The sequence below is a fragment of the Dermacentor silvarum genome, chromosome 10 (assembly GCF_013339745.2).
Source record: "Dermacentor silvarum isolate Dsil-2018 chromosome 10, BIME_Dsil_1.4, whole genome shotgun sequence".
Lineage (NCBI taxonomy): Eukaryota > Metazoa > Arthropoda > Arachnida > Ixodida > Ixodidae > Dermacentor > Dermacentor silvarum.
The window spans coordinates 159,406,512-159,433,155 of record NC_051163.1 but is presented as its reverse complement, the minus strand read 5'-3'; the positions used below and the strand labels follow the sequence as shown (position 1 = coordinate 159,433,155).

The following is a 26,644-nucleotide window of genomic DNA, read 5'->3' as shown; positions in this document are numbered from 1 at the left end:
TCTCGCTTATCTGACGGTGCGTATGGTGTGCTGGATCAGCTGGCACCTGTGCCTGGCTGCACATTCTGATGGCTTGGTCATGCGGCCACTTTGGGGCTGTGATGCAGGCTGCATTACTGGCTGTTCTACGGCTGACATTTGATACCAGTCATGCCGCCACACGCCAACACCGCCGCACAAAAATTATTATACAAATCCCCTAAACGTCTTCGGTGTAAAAATCAAGGCTGTAATCAAAGTCATGCAAACCGAGCTCTAAGACTATTCAAAGCCATGCAAACTTAGCTCTAAGGCTAAGACTAAAGCTCTATGACCAAAGCCATGTCAACTGACCTTTAGGGCTGTAACCCTAAGGCTGTAACCAAAGCCATGCGAACTGACTTCTAAGGCTGTGCAAGCGAATGTTCTGATAAGCAGATGTTGCTCATTTCTAACGCACTGCAGTAACCATGGTAGGAACTAATAGTCCAAAATGGCACAGGTGAGAGTCATTCACAGATCGTGCCTGAATGAGTGCACTAGCTATGACAGAGTGCACCGATGAGTCTGGGTCTGCACACAATCTCTGCCACATGGGTAGTAGCACGACCTCGAATGATTCTGCAGTAACGAACTGCACCAGGTCCTAAAACATAAAAAGAATGCAGTGGCCTGCTAAGTCAAACTGCTACATGTTGTACTTTCTCATGAATTGTTTATTTAAAATTTTTCTTTTGAAGTGTTGGATTTTTCGGCTAGCAACTGCACAGTGAGCATTATGAAGGATGCTGCAATGGCTCTGGTTTACTTTTGACCAACAGAGGTTCTTTAACGTTGTGATGGGAAACAAACTTGCTGTTTCCGTTGGGCCCAGGATCCTTTAATAATGACACGGCAGACGGGAGCTTGTTACACGAAACACAGACTTTATATACACATGCTAACACGCTACAGACAATTTACATGTATGCAGACTAGAGTTCGGAAGTCATTTGTCCTTATATATACAGATGTGTCTAGCACTCATGAGTCACCACTCGCCCTTGTGCGTCGTCATAGCGGTGCCCATGACAGTGGTCGTTGTGGCTACGTCGCTGCGCTGTCGGGCACCAGCTCAGCTGCTGTGGTGTTACAACAGCCACATCCTACGCCATCACCACCATGCCGCACATTGTTGCGTTGTGGAAGCAGGGGACAACAGCAGGCCAGTAGAGCACCAGGCCACTGCTGCAACTGGCCAGTAAGGCCTTGGCCACTAAAATGGCAGGCTCGGTCGGCGGACAGGTAGCTCAGGCGCCCCGGTGGCCACCAGGAAGCACTGACCAGGCCACTATGACAGCAGGCCGCTGGTGCACAGGAGAGCAGAGCCACGAGCGGGATCTACGACCAGGTCTGCACGGTAGCAGGACACCCGGTCGCCAGTCATCAGGCTTGGTCAGCAGGCAGGTAGCTCAGCAGGAAGTACTGCACCAGGCTGCTAGAACAGCAGGCCAGTTGCGCAGGAGAGCCCATCCACGAGCGGCATCTCCACCCGGGTCCGCACGGTACCAGGACACCCGGTCACCGGTACCCAAGCCTTCAACCGCCATTCTGCAAGCTGACATTCGAGACTGCTGCTCGCTCTCACGTTCTTGTGCTCTTACGCCGCTTCCTTGTTCATGGCACGTGGTGGTCTTCTTCCATTATCATCACCAATTCTCTTCTTGCTGCTGCCATAGAAGCACCATCACTTCAAGCTGGCTTGTCACACACTTTGTCTTGTCATCGCTACATGCCACTATCCACATCATCATAAACGTGCACTAAAATTTAGGCAAACGAGCATCCTTGCAATTGAATTCCCTTTTAACAAAACAATGTAAATTTTGAAAAGATTGGGGGGGGGTTAACTTGCGGGGTGAATTTCATGGGAACTTTGTTGAAAGAGCAAAAGTTGAAAGTGTGAAGGTAATGACTAAAAAAGAGCAGTGGATAACTTAGCTTTGTACTAAATGTGCACAACCACCATTTGTAAGCAGTCACAGCTTTCTGGTCCTCAGCTCACAAAAGGTTCGACATGTGTAATTCTAAGTGAGCAGCGTGTCGTACTGCTTCTGCCAGTAATGCAAGCAAACTTCGTCAACACAGAAATGCCTTCCAGCAGCACAATTCCCATGTGCCACCACATACAAAATGGCCATTGACTTAATACCAGCCTTATAATTAGAATTACAGCCCCGCTTTGTCCACAGCAAAATGCAAGACAGGCAGAAAAATCAGCAATAGAGAACGCTGTCACGAAATGGTTGACTTCAAAGTAGAAAAAAAATCATGTTGATCCCACGCCTTTTGGGATTTGGTTTAAGCAAAACTCTGATGAGCTGGCAAGACAAAATGGCCACCATGGTGAGGAATGTGCAGCAGATTCCGGCAGTGAACGCATCATACAACAGTTATTCACATGGTGAAGTACTTTGCAGAGTAAAGGTAACTTCTTTCTACACTATGATTTTTTACCTACCTAATACAGTAGGAACTGGATATATCGAACATGAAGGGGATCAGAAAAAAGTTTGATAAATAAAATAACATTTTTATACAAGAATTTTCAAGGGGATTTTACTACTGTTCGTTCTACACAATATTTTTGTTATATGTGGCTTTGATTTATCTGGTTTCAACAGTATATTTAGTTATTTATGCTATGAGTTCTTCTAGTTAGCTATTTTTTAGTATTCTGTTGGGAAAGTTTTTAATGTGTATTTAGTATTACTCATTCTTATGTTAAATTTTTTTCTTGCTTGCCTCACAGTGACGAAGTTTGTATCACATCATGATTTCTGTGTTGTGTATTTTATCGCTAACCAATGTATAGCCATGTGCTATTATTATTGTCATGAGCTCTTGGCTTGAACAACGGCTGCCGCGCGGACAACCAGGGGAAAGAAGAGGAGAACGACGTGAGCCAAGCTGCCTCGGGACCGTGCTCGAAACGCTCTCATCAACCAGATTCATCTGGTTCTACATTAAACACCTCGTGTATAACATTTTGGTGGAGGTGCTGGGTAACTCCCACAACCTACAACGAGCCATCAGCACAAGAACTACGCCGAAGCCGTCACCTCACCGGACTTTCACCGTCGCGCGCAATCATGGCCACCGAGCAAAACACCCTCACCAGCAGTGCCTCGGCGAGCCCAGTCCCTATCCAGCACTACCAAGAGCCACGCACGTTCTCGGCGAAGGCAGAGGAAGATGTGGATGAGTGGCTAAGCCATTACGACAGGGTAAGCCAATACAATAATACGCTGCCAGTCAGCTTAGGAATGCTTTCTTCTTGGCCGGCACGGCGTTGGTATGGTACGACAACCATGCGGACATGCTAACTACGTGGATATGCTTCGTTGAGGAGATCAAGAAGTGTTTCGGTGACTCGGACGCAAAGAAGAAACGTGCGGAATTCACATTAGCCCAGAGAGCTCAAGTGCCTGGCGAGACTTGCACTACCTATATTGAAGAAATTTTGAAGCTGTGCCTAACCGTCAACCCTCAAATGACAGAGGAAGATAAAGTGGGGCACCTCTTAAACGGAACAGCAGAAGACGTGTACAACTTCCTCATTGGTAAAGAGAACTTGAGCACCGTATCAGAAGTGATACGGCACTGCCGTACGTTCGAGGCGCTGAAGACTTGCCGAATTACACCAAAGTTTCGACGGCTGGCCAACATAACGACCGTTACAAGTGTTGAGATGAGTCCTCTGCACCCAGAGCTTTCGTCCGCCATCCGCCAGATAGTCTGCGAGGAGCTCCAGCGGCATGACAAACAGGCACGTTATGCGGCGTCACATTGCAGCTTCCCCGTTTTCCGAGACACTCTTTGGGAACCCCCTTCGGCTACTTAGAACCACTCAGTGAACGTTGCGGATCTTAATGGCTCCAGAGACGAACCGCATTACGACACGACCGAACCACCACGCAATGATTCGCCCCCTCAACGTTTTGATCCACGCCCACGCAACTTTCACCCACGAAGACTTGCCGCTACCTACGACTTTCAAGGGGAAGAGCCTCGTTACCCTCAACCGATGTCTTTGGCAGAATACTTGAATCCACGTCCTGAAGTTCGCCCTTTGCCAGTGTGTTACTTCTGCGGCGTGCCTGGCCACATAGCTAGGTAATGTAGCCAACAACGAGCATCGAACTACGGACCGTCAGCGCCGACTATGCGGCATAGCGGTCATACACTGCGTACTCAGTGGCCAGGAGACTCCACTTCAGGAAGCCACTTCTGAGAAGACCGACACACCGCCCAGGAGACCTACGTTGGAGAAGCAAGAAACCGCAACCGCCATAAGTCCCCTGCCTCCGACCGTACTCTGATGCCACCACCAGCCTTCCGAGCCTCCCGAGCACCAGCCCCTCGGCCGCGATTCACATCACCATCGCCTTGGCGCCGTTTCGTGTCGCCCCCGCCGGGAAACTAGCCAGCGCGGCCGATGGAGGTGAGGTCGCTGGACAATGTGCACTGCCAACTCAACTGCCTCCAACTATTTTTATGCTTAAGAATAAGGTTCATGTACTGATTGATGGGGTGTCTACAATGGCTTTAGTCTACATGGGAGCAACTGTCTCGGTCATGACGGTGGGGTTTAAAGGCCTTCTGGGACGCAAGGTTATGTTTCGTTGGGACCAGTGCACAAGTTTCCGTGGAGTCAGTGGTGAATCATTATACCCGGTTGGTGTGTGTAATGTGGATGTCTCTTTGGGTGGGAGAGTTTTTAATGCAGAATTTACTGCTCTTCCTCGCTCCTCGCATGACGTGATTCTGGGGATTGACTTTTTGCAATTGTGTGGTGCTAATGTTGACTGCTGGACGGGAGAACTCACGTGTCGACACCGGTGTTTCGCCTGTTCTCTTTGAAGGTGCAGCTTGCCCAGAGAGTGTGTTTTGCGTGTCTGATGATACAGTTGTGCCCGCCTTATCCGCGATGCATATTGCCATCGCCTGTTCATCGCCAACTCCTATCTTGTTCGATGCTGCAGTGGAACCTGTAAATCGAAACTGTCTCAAGAAAAACGTGCTAGTTCTGCACTGCGTGGTCTCAGTGACCAATTGATGCGTGGGGCTGTCATGAGTAAGACGCCGGCGGCGACATAAAAGAAGAAAAGGACGAAGTAAACGGAGCGTTCTGAACGGCGCGAGCGCGCGAGGCGCGTGACCCGAGGTATGGTCGAGGGAGAAACGGCACTGAGCGAGCATTATCGACGTGGCTCCGGGCCAGGAAGGTCGCATCGCCAGCTCCGCTCTGACGACGGGAAACTTGGGGGTCTGGCCGAGTCCGTGACGTTGGCCGTCCAAGGTGTGGCCGTCGACCTCGGCAAGTTCGAGCGAGGCTCCTGGACTGGCTGCAGCCTCTTATGGCAGGGCCGGGCACCCCAGAGAGGATCCCTCTTCTGCGGCAGACCGGCACGTTCGATTCTCCACGGGACGCCACGTCGGCACTCATGAAGAAGTTGCGACGCATCCCGACGCTAGGCCTAGCCAGGTGGGCCTAAGTAACGCCGAGCGCCGTCACTGAAGAATTACTGACGAGCTTATCACCGACAAAGTGCCGGCAAACTGACCACTGATAATAGACGACGCGACGACGGCAAGGAGACTTCATCATCAACGAGAACACCAACTGCTTTGGAAAAAGAGCCAACAAGCCGGAACACACATTCAACGACGAGCACATCAAGGTGACTCTTTTGTAGCGTTTTAGGCGTGCGTCTGAGCGATAGGACAGGGTTGCCTGACTTTGAAGAATTAGCCGCCACGGACGAGCATAGACGCAAAGCAGAACTTGTTTTGTATATTAGGCTTTAGTTTGTATCTTTGTTAGTATTGTTCCCGCAGTGTGTTTTAATGTGCTTAATTTTCTCTTTTTTTTTAGTTTGAATCTTGAGTTCGCATGCGATTAAAAATCTGTTTGCTGTGTCGACATGCGTATTCCCTCTCCATCTTTTTCAACACCCGCACGCCTCCGAGATCGGTGACAAAACACATAACAATTGGCGAGCCTGCCAGGATCCGTCCCGGATTCTATCCAGCCCAGTCACTGATACTCGGGAGTTGCAGAGATGGATTGGGAGGCGATATCGGCCACCATTCGCAAGCAGAAGCTCAGCAAGGAGCAGGGCCACAAATTAATTGAGGATGTAAGGAAAAGCGTCGAGGCGGCAGCTCCAAGAGAAAGAGCTCAAGAAGCTGCGAGAAGTGCTACAGGCATTACAAATGAAAGAGCGTGAGGCGGAGTCTATGATTGAGAGTAGACCCAATAGCATAGTGGAGCTGCATGACACGAGAGAGATGCCAGAAGTAGGCACATTAGATAGCGCCCGTGACGGCGTTGAGAAGCTCACCACTAAGGAGCCTTTGACTCATAGTGAGAAGGATAAGAGGATGACTGCCATCCTGATACAGGTTTGCAGAACCAAAAAGCAGAATGTAGCAGAGGGAAAAGTAGCCACACTTCGGGACGATGGAGCGTTAGTAATTGAAGCTTCTATCAGGGATAGCCAAGCATCAGACGTGAGGAGCCAGTCAAACTCTGAGAGAAATGAGAAGGACGATAGACGCCCTAGCCACCTAAAAAACGCAATGCGTAAGGGTAGAGGGATTCCTAGGAGGTTGAAGACACGGCGGCGTAAGAAACCGCGTGTGCATGAGAAGATGAGCGGGTCGAGGAGAAAGAAAAAGACGAAGCCAGAGTTAAGGCACACAGAGCCCAAGCTGCACGAGAAATGTGCCAGAGTAGAAATAAGGAGGAAACAGGCTGGACGTAGGGAAGCATGGGAGCTCCGTAAAAAGGCGGAGAAAGTGAACAGATATGACCGGCAGGATACAAAAGAAATAGTTAGGAATGCCCTCGGACAATCGAATTGACAGTTTTTACAAATGTGTATAGATACCAAGTTTATTCTTATAAAGTGTTTGGGACAATAAGCATTAAGAACAATTGAGTGCAGTGTATTGTGTGAATGGACAAATGGTGAAACGTGCGCGACAGTGCAGTGAAGTGTGGTGATGAGCGGTGAGACATGCCGACGCACAGAGAAGTACGCAAGTCACCGAAAAAGTCAAGTTCGCCGCCAAAAAGAAGGCCAAGAGAAAGCAGTTTTTTGAGAAAAAACACTTAAAAGGGGAGCCATGTCATGAGTAAGACGCCGGCGGCGACATAAAAGAAGAAAAGGACGAAGTAAACGGAGCGTTCTGAACGGCGCGAGCGCGCGAGGCGCGTGACCCGAGGTATGGTCGAGGGAGAAACGGCACTGAGCGAGCATTATCGACATGGCTCCGGGCCAAGAAGGTCGCATCGCCAGCTCCACTCTGGCGACGGGAGACTTGGGGGTCTGGCCGAGTCCGTGACGTTGGCCGTCCAAGGTGTGGCCGTCGACCTCGGCAAGTTTCGAGCGAGGCTCCTGGACCGGCTGCAGCCTCACGGCAGGACCGGACACCCCAGAGAGGACCCCTCTTCCACGGCAGACCGGCACGTTCGATGATCCCCGGAATGCCACGTCGGCACTCGGGAAAGGAGCTGGACAGAAGCGGTGGCCGAGCACGTCGCTAGGCCTAACCCGTCAAGCCTTCCTGCCACGTCAGCAACAGCGACCGGGTTACCCAGGCTCCCGAGACGAGCGAGTTGAAGGACCGACTGCAGGGCAGCAATGACTATACGACAGTCGGCGAAGGCAACGGCATTAAGAAAGGTCCAACGAGATCCCTGCCGAGAGAAGACGAGCAACGAGGACGAACGAAGTAAGGACGACCCATTCTTGTAGTAGGCCAGAGTTGCCAGACGTTTGTGTAGGAAACGCCCAGAATCAGTGTGGTCGGAATTAAGGACACGTTTAGTGATTATTAAGGGATAGGTTGCACATGTGTTAGTATTTTTCCTGCAGCGTGTTTTAGTGTGCTTAAGTTTATGGTTATGAGTTTATTAGGTTGTACATTTTCCAGCATTTATTTGTTTAGTGTAGTTTGAGTCCTTAGTTTGAGGTTTTTCGGTTTTGTGTGAGATTAAAATCTGCTTGCTGTGTTGCCATGCGTCTTCCCTCTCCATCTCTCGTAACACCCGCACGCTCCCGAGATCAGTGGTAACAAAACACATCACAGGGGCTGTGGGCGCTAAACTGTTCCACTGAAGCGGCAGTGCTACCTCAAGACCTAAAGATTGCCACGTTTCAGGAAGACTCGTCTATATCCGTGGCTATACTTACAGAGCGACCCGATGGAGGAGCAACCAGTGTCTCGAGCCTTGGGAGCTCGAAGATACTTTCCATGATTGATAAATCACTCAGTGACCACAAGCGTCGAGTGTTGATGGCCCTACTTACGAAACACACCTCGGTATTTGACTTTGCACAGCACGATGGCCCGCCATCGATTCCTGCATCCAGAACTCGTCACCGCATCAACACAGGAGCCGCCCAGCCAATCCGACAAAAACCTTATTGTGTGTCCCCGTCAGAACGCAAGATAATCAGCGATCAAGTCCAATAAATGCTATGCAAAGGCGTCATTCGAGAATCATCCAGTCCTTGGGCAGCCCCCGTGATATTGGTGAAGAAGAAAGACAGTACGTGGTGGTTTTGCATTGATTATCGTCGCCTAAACACTGTTACTAAGAAAGATGTATATCCGCTCCCACGAATTGACGATGCCATCGACTGCCTATTTGCGGCATCTTACTTTTCCTCCATTAATTTACGGTCAGGTTACTGGCAAATTCCTATGCACAAGGACGACAGAGAAAAGACAGCATTTGTAATGCCCGACAGACTATTTGAGTTTAACGTGATGCCTTTCGAGTTGTGTAATGCGCCCGCAACGTTCGAAAGGTTTATGGACATGATACTACGCGGCTTGAAATGGGAAGTTTGCATGTGCTACTTAGATGACGTTGTGATCTTCGAGCGAACGTTTAGTGAGCACAACAAGCATTTGGACTTGGCCCTGAACTGCTTGGAGAAAGCGGGTGTTGTGCTCAATTTTAAAAAATGCTGTTTTAGGGAACGACAAACTCTTGTGCTAGGACATCTCATCGCTAAAGAAGGCATCCGACTAGATCCACATAAGACTGCGGCCGTAGAAGCATTTAAGGTACCCGACTCTGTCAAGCAGTTAAGTTTCCTGGACTTGTGCTCCTACTTTCGCCGATTCATTCCCCGGTTTGCTGACATGCCTCATCCCCTTACACGCCTTCTCCAACAAGGCAATCCCATTGAGTGGACTGCAGATTGTGACTCATCATTTCGCCAGCTGAAGTTCCTGTTGATGTCCCAACCAATTCTTTGCCACTTTGATCCTTCATCACCAACCGAGATTCACACCGATGCCAGTGGCGTAGGCATTGGTGCTGTGCTAGTTCAGCGTATTGGCGACAGTGAGCATGTGATCTCGTACGCTAGCCGTTCCTTCAGCCGATCTGAGCGCAACTACACAGTGACCGAACAAGAGTGTCTGGCGGTCATCTTCGCAGTGCAACGGTTTCGTTCGTATTTCTGGGGCACCCCTTTACTGTGATAACAGATCATCATTCGCTATGCTGGCTTGTGAATCTGCGGGATCCCTCAGGACGACTAGCGCGCTGGGCCCTCCGCCTACAGGAATACAACTTTGTTATTTGCTACAAAAGTGGCCGGCGACATGCTGACGCTAATTGTCTCTCTCGGATGCCACTTCCAACAACTGAATGCGATGCAGACAAGTTTGATGAATACACCACTTTTGTGTCCCCGGAACTTCCAGATATGGGTACCGTCATATCCGAACAGCACAAGGACGAGAGCTTACAACCGCTCTTCGCGGCAGCGCAGGAGTCACCTGCAGGAAGTCGCTTTCGCCTACGCGATGGTGGCGCACTGTATAAGAAGAGCTACTCGACTACCGGTGCACGCTACCTTTTAGTTGTCCCCAAGAACCTTCACAGCCAAGTATTATACGCCATGCCCGATGACCCAACTTCCGGTGATCTTGGTTCCACACGTACGCTCTACCGGGCTCAAGAACATTTTTACTGGCCTAAGATGTGGAAGGATATCGAACGGTACGTCACCAGCTGCTCTCAATGCCAGCGTTACAAGTGTCCTCCACAAGCGCCACACATGCTTCAACCAGTTTCCCCTTCTAGCGTCCCCTTTGAGCAAGTTGGTATAGATCTTCTGGGCCCTTTCCCGCGATCCTCCAACGGCAATCGTTGGGTTATTATTTGTGTAGATCACCTTACCCGCTATTGTGAGACCGCCGCGTTGCCATCCGCCACAGCTATAGAAGTTTCTATCTTCTTGCTGGCTCACGTTGTACTCCGATATGGACCTCCTCGCATAGTAATCAGCGATTGTGGGCGACAATTTACCACGGACGTAGTTGAAGAAACACTTTGTCTGTGTTCATGTAGCTTCCGCCATTCTACGCCTGCTGCAGATAACAAGTCTGGGCCGGATGACGCCTCTGCACGTGCGTCTGTTCTCTCTCTCTCTCTTCCTGCTTCTCTCCCTTAGTTACATATATTTCCGAGCTGGAAATAAACGGCGTTGTTTTTGTGCCTGCGATACTGGTCTGAGGTTCATCTCGTAGCTGCCGGGCTGGGGCCGGTAGGACGCAAAAGTGGCGACGAGGATTCTGCTGCCGCAGGAGACCAGACGGCCCGGCAGAACCTGAACCCACTACGGCCATGGCCCATAGGCTACCGGAATTCGAAGATGAAAAAGATCAATGGCAGGCGTACTTAGTCAAGATTGAAGCTTACTTTGAAGCGAATGATGTGAAGGATGATGCTAAAAAGAGAGCTCTGCTGGTAGCTGCGCTTGGAACGAAGACAATAGAAATTTTGACCGGGAAAGTAGCGCCACAGAGGCCTAACGCCCTGACCTACGAAGAAGTGGTGCAGACCTTAAACAGCTAGTACGACCCGGTGCCGAATGAAATTTCTGAAAGCTTCAAGTTCTTTCATCGATGTCAGCAAGAAGGGGAATCAGTACATGCATTCATAGTGGCTATAAGGCAGATTGCACACAATTGCAATTTCTCTATGATGCTGGACAGAATGATTAGAGACCGTATTGTGTGCGGTGTCACGTCCAAGAATGTGCAGAAGCAGCTGCTAGCAAAGAAAGATCTGAATCTGCAAGAAGCCGAGGCTCTTGCCCTTGCCGCGGAGAGCGCTGAACGCGATTCGCAAGGAATTGCTACGGACACGGAACAGGCGAGACTGCTAAAGCTGACGTGTCAACATGAGTCGCGCACAAAGTCGCCGGGCGTGCAACAATGCAAATGTTGTGGGAAGCAGGGTCTTGTGACGAAGGCGTGTCGACTTATCAAGAGTAGATGCATTAAATGTGCACGGCCAGGGCATTTAGCCAGGATGTGTGCGGTAAACGAAAAAACAAGCAGAACGCTTGCAGTAACGGCACAAACGGCCGAAACTGAAGATGGTGATAGCAGCGCATCGCAAATCTGGTCATTGACAACTAAGCGCACCCTCGTACCACCCATCAGAAGATCATTCGCGTGGAATGGCATCGAAGTGATAATGAACGTCGATACTGGCTCTCTTGTTTGCGTCATCCCTAAAAGCATTTACGAGAGATATTGTCATCAATGGCCGCAGCTACAAAGGTCGGAGCTCCAGCTTTCATGCTATCTTGGAAGGCTTCCGCTCCTCGGTGTACTGGAAATGCCAGTTTCATATCAAGGTACAACAGTGCAATGTAGTCTGACTGTTTTAGACTGCAATGGCCGCAGTCTTTGCGGCTGGGACCTACTGCTAAAGTTGGCCGACGAAAGCATTCATGTACTGAGCGTGTACCCGCAGTCTTCAGTATCAAGCCAAGCCCTGACGGATGTGCCGAAGCTACTGCAGCAAAACGCTGACCTTTTCACTGAGGGTACTGGTCTCATCAAAGGCCCGCCAGTCCGACTGCACATCAAGACCGGATCAAGCCCCAAGTTCTTCAAGGCAAGAAAAATTCCTTTTGCACTTCGAGATAAAGTGGCAAAGGAGCTTGACAGACTAGTCTCGGCAGGCATAATATCTCCAGTTTCTCATTCCGAATGGGCAAAGCCCATTGTTCCCGTTTTGAAAAAGGACGGAACGGTGCGCATTTGCGGCGACTTCAAGGTGACACTAAACCCAGTATGCGATGTCGAACAGTACCCCTTGCCTGTCATAGATGACATTTTCGCAAATTTATGCGGGGGAAAGAAATTCAGTATTTTAGACCTTCGCGATGCTTACAATCAGGTCGAATTGGATGAAGACTCGCGGAAATTAGCCGTGATAAACACACAAAAAGGGTTGTTCTGCTACAACCGATTGCCATTTGGCATCGCGTCAGCCCCAGCGATATTTCAACGTAAAATTGAATCATTGCTGCAAGGCCTGAAAGGAACCCAGGCATATTTAGATGACGTGTTGATAGCTGAGAGCGGCGACGCTCAAAATGAAAATCTGAAAGCTGTGTTGCAGCGTTTCCGCGAGAACGGTATCAAACTTCATTCTGACAAGTGCAGGTTTTGTGAATCATCCGTGACGTATCTTGGCCATCGCATTGATGCCGAAGGACTGCACCCGCTAGAGAAAAACGTTGATGCAATCAGACTGGCTCCTTTGCCGCGAAATGTTGTCAAGTTGCGATCCTTTTTGGGAATGGTTACCTTCTACAATAAGTTTTTGCCGAATCTATCCACGGTGCTTGCACCTTTATACAGTCTTCTTGAAAAAGATGCTAAATGGACTTGGAGCGCGAAAGAAGACGCGGCATTTAAAAAGGCAAAAACTGCTTTGTGTTCGGCTCCCGTGCTAACGTACTTCAATCCTGAACTGGAGTTGCTGTTGGAATGCGACGCTTCGCCTTACGGTGTCGGTGCCACCCTCTTTCACCGTATAAATGGCAAAGACAGGCCAATCGGTTTCAGGTCGCGGACGCTCACCTCAGCAGAAAGAAAATACTCTCAAATTGAGCGAGAAGCGTTAGTGCTAGTGTTCGGCGTGACAAGGTTCCGCGACTACCTTTTGGGACGCGAGTTCACACTCGTAACTGATCACCGCCCGTTGTTGGGTCTTCTCAGACTGGACCGTCAAACTTCTGTCATGGCAGCCGCCCGAATTCAGCGATGGGCGCTTTTGCTCGGGGCGTACAAATACAAGCTTATCTGTAAGCCTGGCAAACAGATGTTGATCTCGGATGCTCTAAACCGCTTGCCTCAATCGTTGCAGCAGCCGGAAGCGGAAACAGAAGATGTGACGGAAATGGTGCTTTTCATCGACCAATGGGACCAGCCAGCGGTATCCTGCAAAGAACTTCAAGCACTCACAGCAGCCGACGGTGTTATGCAAGCGATATGCAAGTACGTGACTGAAGGATGGCCCTCCGTCGTTGAAGGGGACAACAGAGAAATGGCGGAATATTGGAAAAGGCGACATGAGCTGTCCGCGGAGAATGGGTTGTTGTTCTGGGGCCATCGTGTAGTGATACCAAGGGTGGCGCGTGAGAAACTGTTGAGGATGTTGCACGAGTCTCATCAGGGTGCATCTACAATGAAGACAAGGGCGCGGGCTTGTTTTTGGTGGCCCGGTCTAGATCAAGACATTCTAGAATCGCTTTGGACTGTCGAGACTATGTGCAAGCTTTGCCTATGCCCCCTGCACGGAACCCCGTCAGTTGGCCGATTTCTCAGGAGAAGTGGTCACGGTTGCATGCAGATTATGCAGGGCCTATCGAAAACAAGATGGTGTTAGTAATTGTCGATGCACACAGCAACTGGATAGAAGTTATTCCAGTATCTCGCGCGACAGCTAATGCTACTGTAGTTGCTATGCGAACCTTGTTCAGCCCGGTTTGGATTACCCCGCACCATAGTTACGGACAATGAGACACCATTTACCGGGTCAGATTTTGCTCAATTTGTGAAGAAAAATGGAATCGAGCATGTTTGTACCCCGCCTTACCACCCTCAAAGCAATGGACTGACTAGCGGAACGCGCCGTGAGAACTATCAAGGATGGATTGAAGAGAATGCCTCGAGTAGAGCTAGCAACTGCTCTGGCCAGAATTCTTTGCAACTATAGAAATTCACCACAGGCTTCGAGGTTTTCACCGTCCGAACTGCTTCTAGGATACCGGCTGCGCACTAGACTGGATATGTGTTTTCCTTCCAGGAGCAATGAGATGCGGACGAATCCAGCTGTTGATTCCGCCAGTTGGTACTTCGCCCCTGGAGAGGCCGTCTACGTGCGCAACTACGGCGTAGGAGACAAATGGACACCCGGCAAGGTGAAATCGACGAGTGGAGCCCGTCTCGTCACTGTGCAAACGGAGGATGGCGTCGTTCGACGTCATGTCGACCAGATGCGCAAACGTTCACCGAACACATATTCAAGCAGAGAAGTACCGACCGCAGAAGAATCGCCTTGTATGACCGGAGAGGCACCGAAATACGAGGCTGGCGAACCTTCCGAAAGTCCTTAAGCCGAGCTACGTAGGTCCACAAGAATCCGAAAGCCAGTGGAACGCTACGGCTACTAGGGGAAAGGAATGCTGCAGATAACAAGTCTGGGCCGGATGACGCCTCTGCGCGTGCGTCTGTTCTCTCTCTCTCTCTCTTCCTGCTTCTCTCCCTTAGTTACATATATTTCCGAGCTGGAAATAAACGGCGTTGTTTTTGTGCCTGCGATACTGGTCTGAGGTTCATCTCGTAGCTGCCGGCCTGGGGCCGGTAGGACGCAACAACGCCCTACCATCCACAAACTAATGGTCTGGTCGAGCGCACAAACAGAACGCTTGCAACATGTTGTCTATGTACGTCGATTTGGCACACAGAAATTGGGACAGTATCTTGCCTTTCATTACCTATGCCTTCAATACCGCGAGAGACGAGACTACTGGTTACTCACCATTTTTCCTTCTTTATGCTCGTCCGCCGCGCTACACCCTCGACACCATATTGCACTACTTCGCTCATGACAACGAGTCAATTGATGAGATCCTCTGTCGAGCAGAAGAAGCGCGACGCCTTGCTAGGCTATGCACCCTGGCATCGCAGGACCGATCCAAGATACGATATGATGGGCATCACCGCCACGTTTACTTCAATCTGGGTGACCTTGTGTGGCTCTGGTTGCCGTTGCGAAAGCGTGCCTTGTGCCAGAAGTTTCTCGCCCATTACGTCGGCCCATACGTTATTCTGGAGCGCCTCAGCGAAGTGACCTATCGCATTGCGCATCTCACGAGCAATAGACGACGCTCGGCCAAGGCTGAAGTAACACATGTCGCGTGTCTGAGGTGTTACAATCCACGAGATGACTGACTCGCCCAGCCGGCTTCGTCTGCCAGCGGGGAAATGTGATGAGCTCTTGCCTTGAACCACGGCTGCCGCGCAGACAACCAGGGGAAAGAAGAGGAGAACGATGTGAGCCCAGCTGCCTCGGGACCGCGCTCGAAACGCTCTCATCAACTAGATTCATCTGGTTCCACATTAAACATCTCATGTGTAACAATATCATTGCCACTAGACATTTTTAGTGCATCTGGTATTCCAGCAAGTGAGGGCAGTTTACTGGATGAGCGGGAGTGTAAATGTAACCGGCCAGATTGGAGGCGCCACCTGAGGACACAAAGTTCAACCAGAAAAACACAGAGCCAAGTATATTCTTCTTCCCTGCTGGTGTAATCTTTCAAATGCAGCATAATCATGTTCATGATTCTGCCACTGTCGAAAATTTCCCAGCAGCGAAGTAGAATATACTTGGTTACTGCAATATTAGTACTACGTTTGGTTGAGCTCTGCACCATCAGGTGCCTGCACCACTCCAGCCACTCAAGTTTACGCCCCCACCCATCTGGCAATCTGAACAAGTTACCTGCATTGGCCGGAATACCGGACATGCTAAAACTCCCTATTCTGACATAAATTATAAAAACAATGTTCTACTCATACACCTCTATGTAATTCCTAATGGCTCTCTAGGTTTTTCAATATAAATAACTACATATAATAAAACCTTTATCAAGGGATTATGCTTAAGAGATCACTTTCAGTGATACTATCATCTCCGCAAGATTTCGTGTGACTCGACAGACATCTGAAAGCGTTCCTAGCACTGTGTGAAGATAGTGAGTTTGGCACAATGCCAGAAGCACTGGGCCATAAGGTAATGTAATGCGATTATTTACTCGCACTCTCTAAGAATTGATGCTCTACAGTGGAATTACTGGGTTGACAGCTGCCCAAAAACAAAATAAAAATTTTCTGTTAGTACTCCTTCAGAGCTTGAAGAACAAATAAAGAAGGTCAGGAAATTTGGGATTACCTTTTCGACTTGTACTCACCAACAGAGCTGAGCATTTGGCAAGCAGTAAGAGAAGAGGAAAGAGAGGAAACATACACTGTATAAATAAATTACTTGAAACCACAAGGGCCACCATTTCATTTTCCATCCTATGTCTTGAAAATATGTAACGATTCACTGCAAAATCAACAGTGGCTAAGATGGTGCCGTTGTGACAAGAAGCATCAATGTAGTACCATCCATTCTGTTAACCTAACAAACCACCAGTTAGCCCGCTCCAGAAAATTAAAACCTACCCCTAACCCCTGTATCTCAACTAGGATTTTAGATCAGACACTGATGCACTCTCCAATCAATATCACCTTCCCCCTGTCTCTTAAAAGCCAACTGCCACTAAATTTTGGACAGCTTAAAATGCATAGTTTCCGGAAACACATATATAGAGCAGCCTCCATGCAAAATTTTAAAGCTTGAATTACGAGCAGATGAGTCACGAAAAGCTTGCGAAAATATATGTTTTTTTTAAAATGAAACTGGAAGAAAATGCTGCCTTTCAGCTCAATGAAAATGACAGAACCCGGAATGTTCAGAATAAGCGTAGCTACTCAGCGTGACTCGATAGATTAGGCAACACTGGCCGCAGGCTGAAAATCTCGGACACCATTATCTGGGATTTGCATCATAATCATTAACCACCAGGTGCACAAATTGCCCACCTAAGTGCTATTTAAATGCTGTTAAACAAATTACGACATTTAGCAGCCTTGTAGCATTGTCAAGATGGCTTCGACGGTACAGAAGAACCTTGTTGATACGGTCCCTTTACATACCGATTTCCCGGCCCCAAAGTTCACAATCGAGAACACAACTAATGACCCAATAGAGTTATATTTCACTGGTTCATACGTTATGAGAAAACATGATCGTTCAGCACCAACACTCAGTACATTGCCGAAGTGCAATCATATGATACACTTTTCGACTGCTAGATCCCGTGTAATTCAGAAAAAGCGCAAGGTGTGTGCAATCGAGAAAAGTAGCTGCCTGTAGCAGCAGCTTCCCTGCAATACTCACCTGCCTGTCTCGTATGATAACGCTGGCACGTACTCAGTTTCGTATTCCGGTACCAGCAAATCTCCTTCCGGGCCATTGCATCCTGCAGTCACAGTTATCACTACCAACCTATTGCGATAAGCATCCTCACCTATCTGTTTCACAGTGCATGGGGCGTAGTGCCATTGGAAACGTACTGCACGCTTTTAATAGGCGATAACTAAAATGGGCCGCCGTTTCCTGCTAAAGGCAGCGCAAAGTGAGAGTCATTTTTCCCTCTAGGGACATTGTATGTATTCCTGTGTTACCAACCAGCTTGATTTCGTTTTGGTTACTTGTCCGTCTTAAAACACTACACAATGCAAGAAAGATAATGTGCGTCTTGTCTTGTGCAGCAATGATTCGTGCCATGCATTGAATTACGTAGATGTCAACTACAGTTAGTTTGTCAAATTTAGTGACTTCAGATCGTAAGTTTTCCCGGTTAGTACGTCGTTGTGGCGTTTTTCTTTAACATATGAACACGCTCTCCTGTACTATATACTGCACATTTAAAAACAATTTAGCCAAAGCAAGCTTTCATTCCAATTGGCCTATTGTCTTACTAGGGTTATAATTTTCCATCTCATCACCGATTGCACGTGCAATGAATTATGTGCCTTGAAGGTATTTAACTAGGGCTGTGCGAATATTTGAAACTTTTGAATAATGAATCGAATAGTGTCCTATTCAATTTGGTCTTCGAATCAAATATTTGCTATTCCTAAATGCGAATATTTTATCAAATGTTTTTTAATACTTTTCGAACATTATTTGTACCCAATTAAACATAAAATTGAAGCAAACGTATGTTAAATTTTCATGCCCATGGGCGTAGTAAAAACAAAACATGCGTAATGAGCAGGCTACGTCACTTATAGGTAGTGTAAAGGAGAGACACAGAGACAGCACCTGTTCCTGGGCTGGCTGTTCTATATTCTGCTTCGTCCTCTTTCGTTTTCTCTTCCAGCACCCGCCTTGCGAGCGCCCGCGGCCAAGTTCACTTCGTCTTTACACTCGGCCATGCTGCAAGTTTCCGGCGCACTTGCAACTAAGCAATTTGTCCAGGGTTTGAAGTCGTCGTTGGTGATCTGTCCAGCGCACAACCAGCTGTTCTGGAGGTTGGCACTGAGTGTTGCGCTCGGGTTGCATGTCTCGCCGATGACCGTCCCGTCCCATTTGGCAAAGCATGGCAGGCCGTCTCGGATGCAGAACCACCGTCTGTCTAGCTAAATGGGGATGGCCGCACTGGTCGCGGTCATCTGCAGCACGTCGGACCGGCATGCCATGTGTTCGAGGCAACGACGAGGCGAGCCTCCATGCCGATGTGTGACGCGACCAGCACCCTCACAGTGACGCAGCCGTCGGTCCAAGGCCCTTCGAGGTGCCCAACCCGACAGGTCTTGGCAAAAAGTCGCGTGCAGCCGAACTGTCCTGAATAGAAGCCGGGCCATCGGAACGAAACACCCGGCCTGCCATGTGTGCCACGAAAGTAGGAGTTATGAGTTCATTAAAGCTAGAACCAGCAGAGAGCCGTGTGCTTGCCGAAACTGATGTCCTCCTGGGCCTCTGGTCTCCCGTGGGTTTCCCGCTGCCTCCCAGCAGCACCTGAAAGCACTCGGCCAATGGCTGCCCTGCAGTCAGGAGCTGTGGTTCGCGTGTGGAGTCTGGAGACCGCATCGCCAACAGCAGCGCATTCAGTCATCTCGGACTCCGGCAGTGATGGTGTGGTGCCGGATGCTGAAGCACAGTCCGAGACACGCGGCGGGAAAAGCAGCTTGCAACCGTGGTCCACAGCAAACAGGCCGCAAGCCTGTTGGCCAAAACCCTGTCGGGTGCAGCCGCAGCGGCGAGATAGCGCTGCCCCCGAGAACTGTGGGGACGCAGCTGCAAAAGATCGGCCGGCACAGACGGCCATGTAGAAGCAGGAGAAGAGGTCGCCATGCACCCTCCATCGTCCCCAGCAGAACCAATGGCGACACCCGGTGAGCCGGTTTCTACGGCGGGGCAGCCAGCGGCCCTCCCTGTCGAGGCGTGGCTGGCTACACCTGCCGCAGGATCGGAGCAGTCGCTCGCCGGAGAGTCGGGTGCAGAACTGCGCTGATCGGACTCACTGCAGGCATGAGGAAGTGGGCAGAAACCAGCCATCAGAGCTGCACTCCATTCAGGCCACAACCCATGTTTAATGCCTGTGTAGATGTCCCATGCCTTGGCGGCACTGCAAAGTCGTTTTGCGGCAACCAGCCATCTTCTGTGGTCTGGCCAGGCATGACGATCACCCAGGGCATTGATGTTGCGAACCCAAAGGATGACGTCGTCTTGAAAGCCGCGAAACATTCGTATCTCCATGAACGCCGGCTGCAGGGAAGCATTGATGGCGTTCCCAAGAAGACGCAACCGCTGACGGATGCAAAGGCGCTCTTCATACCCTGGAGCTGTTGTGTCAGCAACGAGATGGCCCGCATAACGTCCGTCAAGCTGCCGGCTGAGTCGCCTGTTGAGCCAGGGGTGGAATTCGCGCACCCTGAGGCGGCAGCAGCGACCATACTACTTGGGCCAGCAGGACCAGTGGCCAAGGGAGCGTGAACGGCATCCGTTGAGCCGGAACTGGTGGCGGCCACGGTACTCACTGCAGCCGGAAGCATGGTCAGGGGAGCGTGAACAGCATCCCTAGCTGGCTGAGATGGCGATGGTGTCATGGGGCAGGGATCCAGGGCATGGGAAGCATGGATGGCGTTCCCTGGCAGCAGGAGGAACGTACGACGGCGAGGATCCATGTCTAAGGTAGCGTGGACGGCTCGCCTTGGCGGATCTGAGGTCGAGGTAGTCCCAGGTGCGGCATCTATGAAAGGGAAGCATTGAAGGTGTTCCCTTGCCAGTAGGACCCTGGACGGTGAGATGCTGGAGGATGCAAGGCCTCCGCAGCACGGTGCTGAAGGCTGGAGCGCCTTAAGACTGGGCTTTTGTCGACTGCGCCATTGTAAAGGAGAGACACAGAGATAGCACCCGTTCCTGGGCCGGCTGTTCTATATTCTGCTTCGTCCTTTTCGTCTTCTCTTCCAGCTCTCGCCTTGCGAGCGCCTGCGGCCAAGTTCACTTCGTCTTTACAGTAGCTAAACTTTACAGGCTATACAGCGATAATTCGCACTCTCTTCCTGTGCATGCGAATAAACTACTTGTTTGCTCCTAATGCTCCATTAGTGCTTTTAATAAACAATGCTTCATAACGTGCTATGTAATGACAGAAATGTGCTAACTTTAAGAATACTAGGATGGGAACACCATTTTATGTTAATTTGGACAATGGCTGTTGATTATTCGAAAGCTATTAGAAAACTATTCAATATTCGATTCAGTTCTGGCCCCATTCGATTTGTATTTGATTTGGCCTCAAAAATCACTATTTGCACAACCCTAGAGTTTACAGATGATGATGAAAAGGACTAAGGCAGACAATTCACGTTTTTACATTAGCCAAGACAAGTTAAGGACATAACAGTCATGCGTGGTTAAACTGCAACAAGATGCACACATGAACTAGTTGGTGACTAATTATGGCCCAAAGCAACAGGACGAGAGCAAGACACAGCTTGAAGACACAGTTGATACTTGAAGATATGCTTTGCTGAATTTTGAGTTGAGATACCACTAAGTCCCACAAGTCTACTACATTTTTTTTCAAGAGCAAAAACAACAACAAATGGTTTCAAGTGCAAGGCACATATTGTTCTTCATATTGACAGGCGTACACTGTTTGGCCTTTTTCTGGTGACCATTTTTCATCAGCTAACTATTGTTGCAAAGTTATCCCTCTGTGCCAGACATGGTTACACGTAAAGTCAACGACCGATTTTCTGGATGCCCGATTTTTCGGACATGCCCGATAATTCGTATGCCTTCGCGGCACTGCCACATACCCCATAGCATCAATGTATAAAAACGTCTGAAATTATGGATGCAAAAAACCTTCGCCGTCCGATATTCCGCACTTTTTGCCATAACCGCAGGTCTGGAACGGCATTAATTGTGGCCACTACCGCTGCCATTTTGATTATCTCACTTCCCCGAACCGGCGCTTTCGCACGCAGATCCGCTGGCGGCCGTAGCCACCACCGCGGCAACGCTAGGCCTAGTTACTTGGACGTTCGCTACCAAGCTTCTTTCTGTTCGGTGCCATGTTTTTTATTGAAACAATTCACTGCTGTTAGCAATGGAGCTGACTCTGCCTTTGTAATCCTTGCCAATGTCTTGGAAGCTCGGAAAGAATGGTGCGCGACACAACGCCGGTTTCCGAAAGTCAGCTTCGCCTTAATACAGCAGTGTAACGCAGTGAAGCATACTCTAAGTATTGCGGTGAAGCATACCAAGAGTGGAAAGGAGCAATTGTCACGGGAAACAGTATGCATTCCTTAATTAAACACGCGTGCAACCAACGTCTCGTATCACAGTACGAGCTACGATACACCTAATAAGTGTACTAGCACACCTTCAGAGCTATTTCGGACGTGCCTGTGGCAATTTGAGTCCTTGGGGGCAGTAAAAAGCATGCATTCGTTTTTTCGGACTGCCCAATTATTCGGACGTTTTCGTGGCCCCTAGGGAGTCCGAAAAATTGGATGTTGACTGCATTTCAAATTTCCTGAATGCTGTCGTGGATTCTATAATCCACGACAGCATTCTTACCTAATTAAACTGCCTGCGTGATGCAAATAGTGGTGTACCTTCTCGAACATATGCGACAACCAGCGATTACATTGGAATGCACGATGAGTCATGAATAACTAGCTCAACCCACAAATCAAATTTCGACGACTGATGACTGTGCTTGCCGCCATCCTTGTGATTTGAGTGCTGCTTCTTTTTCTGTGCAAAAATACGCTCAATAAAATATAGATTCTTAGCTAACAGTTTGGCAGTGTTTGGTCCTTCCCATCATTATGAAATAATATTGGTCTGCTGTGAGCCAATTCAAAACACACACTCAAGTCTGATAGAGGTCATTAATTCACAAGCAGCAACAGACATTCTCGAATACTAGGCAGCCATACTCTTTAATAACGGTTCCCTTTGTACCAAATCAACATGCACACTCAACCGTGCATGCAGTGGTGAAGTGGAACACAATGTCCAGATCAGCCTTACAGGAAAGAAGTGGGCACAAGTCCGACGACCCCGGGTGCCGCGAGCTTGTGAAGTGGGCCTTCTGTCTGGACTGCTCTTGGATACATACAATCCAGCAGTTGACAACTCTCGGTAGAGCTCCACAAGCAAGCCATCCTTCTCCATAATTTCTGCAAGACAGGCTTACGTGAGACGGCACCTTTCAAATGCCACCGACAAGAAGGCTTGTAAGAAACTACACTAGGTTTTTCAGTTTTAAGGATTTTTATCCTTATACAAAGCAAAGCACAAAGCAAAGCGTTTTAGGGATGCCCAACTCTCTCACATCCCCCGACATTTTTCATCCTCACACAACTCTCAAAAATGGTCAATTGGCAGACACAATGTCATAGAAATCCACAACGATAAAGTTTAGTAAAATCCATGTGCTGCCTATCATTGCCATGGTTGCTGAACTGCTGTACTTGCAGTTTCGATGGACCCTAGCACCACAGTTCCCTCATGTAATTGTTGTAGGAAACTGAAAGGCTGCAACGAGTGGTGCCCCCATAATCTCTAAGGCGACACCTTTGGAGCTCAGCGATGTTGCAAGCTCGTCCTTGGACCAACAAAACGCACTGCACCACGAGCTTAAATGCACTGAAAATGCCAAGTCCCTTACAGTGACCTTAATTGGAAGTGTAAGTGACATCCGAAACCAAAAGCCAACTCCAAAGCACCCACTGGCACTGGCTTACCAGAGCACTGATACAAGACAGCAGGCTCTCCGGAAGTGTGGGCGACAAGATGACATGCATTTCAGACACCACTATTAAGCAATGAAATAAGTCTTGCGCTTAAACGGACCTGTGGACGTGGGACAAATGGCCACTGCAACAGCAATAGCTGTTGAAGAAAATAACAAAGTCCCCTTATCAAAATGTTCGCTCCAGAGACATCCCTCGTAGTACCATTACTGAACATTGTGACAGCAAGTTACACATAGTCATTGCATTAGTTAGTGTTATTTTTAGGGTTGCGCAAATACCGAATAATAGATGTCAATTGGAATATAGAATCAAATAAAAAAATGCCAAATATCGAATATCAAAATGTTTCACAAAATTTATTGCTTACTAATTTTGGGCAACAAAATACAGTGCTACACATGCTCGGGAGTCTGCAAGCATTGCACAACAAGAATGTAGCAAACAATCAGTAACTTAGGTACATAGAAACCAAGATGTACCAACAGAACAGTCCACTCTTATTAAAGGGAACCGCAAAGTCATATACCAGCCATAAATAGAGCTAAGTACTAGTATATGGAGGTCTGGAAAATATATTTTTTTATCAATACGACATCTGTTCAATATAATCAAGTGCTTTTTCCCTCTGAAGCTAATGAATTAATGATGTTAAGTTGTATTAAATACAAGTGAAGTTCTCAGTTTAATAGTGGACCAGTCTTTTATGGCAATAGTTTATTGCATAGAAAGGTTTGCTATCCAATTTTTCTCCAAAATACAGCAGGGCTATCCCAACTTTATGGCATGTGGGTAATTGCAAGGCCAATTGCGTGACAGACGAAAGGACCGCACATCACATAATTCGATCACGACTCCGCATGGGTGGACTGCAGTCAGCGCCGACGATAAAGAGCAGACACCATCTGCACTGTTTCATTGTCAGGTTCACCAGGAATAGCCACCTGCCCAAAATTTCTAAAATCTGGAGAGTCATGGCAAGTTTGTATGACAGCAGCTTCTTGCGCCCCAGATTTTGCCCAGAGAGCCATCTCCAGTAAGAGCGGTGCCTGCGTCTCTTTCTTACATGCGTCCATTGGACCTGTGGTTCCAGTCGCTTTTCCATTTTTGTCCCGAGCCCTCACTTCCTGGACTAAGGTTCCCCATCTTTTTCTAGTCCAAACATGAAGCTTGCAGCCCTGGATGCCTTAGTGAGCCAGTCACGAGGATTGCAGTGCCAGGCTGGGCTACGTGATTTCGTGACCACCAGTGCAGTATGTGTGTCCCGGCATGGTCTTCAGCTAAGGGCCATTTCAAAGAGCGAACTGTGATCATCTCGAGCCATTAGTTCCCCTCGACATGAGAGCTTCGCCTGGCATGAACTCTAGTTGTGCCACGTGTCATAAGCTCAGAGTTGTGTGCAATCATTGCTTATGTCTAATTGTAATGTCCCACAACTCTAAATCCTTGCCCGAAATACAGAGCATTCAGCCTCCATCTACTGTGACAGTTGTGACATTTGGGGCCTGGGCCCACACTCGCACACCTGAGAGTGTCAAAGCCACGTGCTTTCTCACTTGTTGGCAGACAGCAGAGGGGTCCGAATTGCGTAGCCAGGAAAACAAGCTCGCTGGCAGAACGCTGCCTCCACCAGAGAACCAACGACACTAGATTGTCCCGGCACTACAAGCAGAAGAGTACCAAAGTTGGCTGAATTAAGCGTGAAAAGTGAAGCGTGAAAGTTGGCTGAAGAAGGAGTGAAAAAGCACAGAGGAAAGAACGAAATGAATAATGACACACACTTTTCTATAATGGACTCATGGATGTGTTGAGAGCAAAAGGGTTCTTGAGAGTAACCATTGTGAGAAAAACATACCATTATCCAGCAGGCCCAGCATAGTGACAGTAGCCTCCAGCACTGCACGCCGAACTGCGCTGTCTGCATCACTGGAAAACAGACAAAAAGCTCCTTGTTGCTTATAAAGCGGACTGTTTCTTTTTGTTTGATGTGTTTCGCATTCCTTGCCGTGGTTGCCGCAACTGTATCACTTGACGCAGACACCTCAACTATTCCAGACACCCCGGCAGCAGGTACTGCTTTGTCATTTCCAGCCTGGAACCACAACACAGCATTGAAGAACACATGCCTCGCATTGCTTCATCCTTTTTATTAGACTACATCATGCCCACTGTACAACAATGACCTCTTTCAGCGATCTCCATTTACTCCTGTTTTGTGCCAGCCAACTACATCCTTTGCCTTCTAACTTGCCAATTTCATCGCACCACCAAGTTCTCTGCCATCCCGAGCTGTACTTTCATGCCTTTAGCAACCATACTGTTACCATAATAGGTCATTTGTCAGCTGCTGAATGCATTACGTGGCCTGCTCAGCTCCGTGTCTTCCTCTAAAGCGGGATTTACACGTTGGACAGGAGGTAGGATTTTCGCAGCAGAGTGAGTACAGTGAAATCGCAGTATAACGAACATCAGGGGACCACGGGAAATTGTTCGTTATTCTGAAAGGTCGTTACAGTGAAAGAACAAAAATTAACTATTTCACCCATCAACCCACAGTTGTCACCGCATGGGCTATCCCCGAAAACATTGCCGTTGGCTCTCAGCTCACAATGTTGCTATTTTCCATAGATTCCGCCGCCACGCACCACCGCAGCAATGTATGTATATAGAGTGGCGCAGGCAAAAGAGACGCTGACGCTGAGAAGAACCCCGACAACGAAAAAGCTCCTTGTTGCTTATAAAGCGGACTGTTTCTTTTTGTTTGATGTGTTTCGCATTCCTTGCCGTGGTTGCCGCAACTGTATCACTTGACGCAGACACCTCAACTATTCCAAAGTGGAAGTGCTGTTTACATGAGACCGCCTGGAAAGTGCGACCATGTAGCATCCTCGCGAGCATGGATGTGACATTTCTCCGCGCGCGTAGCTGGTACAGCTGCAAAAAGAAGTGCGAAAGAAAGATGAGGCAAGCGCAGAAAGAACGGGGAACGAAAGAATAGACGCGCCTCCGTTGCTAGGTGACACTTGTCTGGTTGGAGCATGCCCTCACAAAACCTGATGCGTCGTCGCTTCCACAAAAGAAAAAATAAGTCCCCTTCCGGCGTTCTTTTTTCCTACCACATGGTCTCCGATTTTCCAAACCCACACGCTGCGGTGTCTGCTTTCTTTGCCTTGTTGTCTAGCCTACTGTTCCGGCTGCCATAAAGGATACACAGAAATATAAGAATCCCCAGATTTCGGAACATTGGTTCTTAGAACTGAAATATTTTTACATTGAAACTATAAGTAGTCAGCAGAGGATTTCTGAAAAGTTTGTTAATCTGAAAAGTTTGTTAATGTAGTGTTTGTAGTAACGAGATTTGACTGGATCACTTTCTCGCCTTCCCATGGCG

General features: G+C 48.7%; 1 protein-coding gene across 1 annotated transcript; it reads right to left on the bottom strand.

Annotated features, from left to right (window-relative positions):
* Positions 1–430: 430 nt before the first annotated feature.
* On the bottom strand, positions 431–25,216 carry LOC119431970 (serine/threonine-protein phosphatase 4 regulatory subunit 4-like). The gene is made up of 3 exons (XM_037699406.2): positions 25,109–25,216; positions 22,529–22,677; positions 431–625 (listed from the first exon to the last, which is right to left on the bottom strand). The coding sequence occupies exons 1-3, from the start codon at positions 25,128–25,130 to the stop codon at positions 431–433; spliced, it is 366 nt and encodes a 121-aa protein (XP_037555334.1). The 5' UTR covers positions 25,131–25,216.
* Between the last annotated feature and the right edge of the window lie 1,428 nt (positions 25,217–26,644).

Excerpts from the sequence above, each read along its gene's own strand:
- LOC119431970 (XM_037699406.2), bottom strand. The coding sequence starts at position 25,130 with ATGCTGGGCCTGCTGGATAATG. Across the intron at positions 22,678-25,108 it reads GCTGGGCCTGCTGGATAATG|AAATTATGGAGAAGGATGGC; the intron begins GTATGTTTTTCT and ends CCTGTCTTGCAG. Across the intron at positions 626-22,528 it reads CTTGTGCCCACTTCTTTCCT|GACCTGGTGCAGTTCGTTAC; the intron begins GTAAGGCTGATC and ends TTTATGTTTTAG.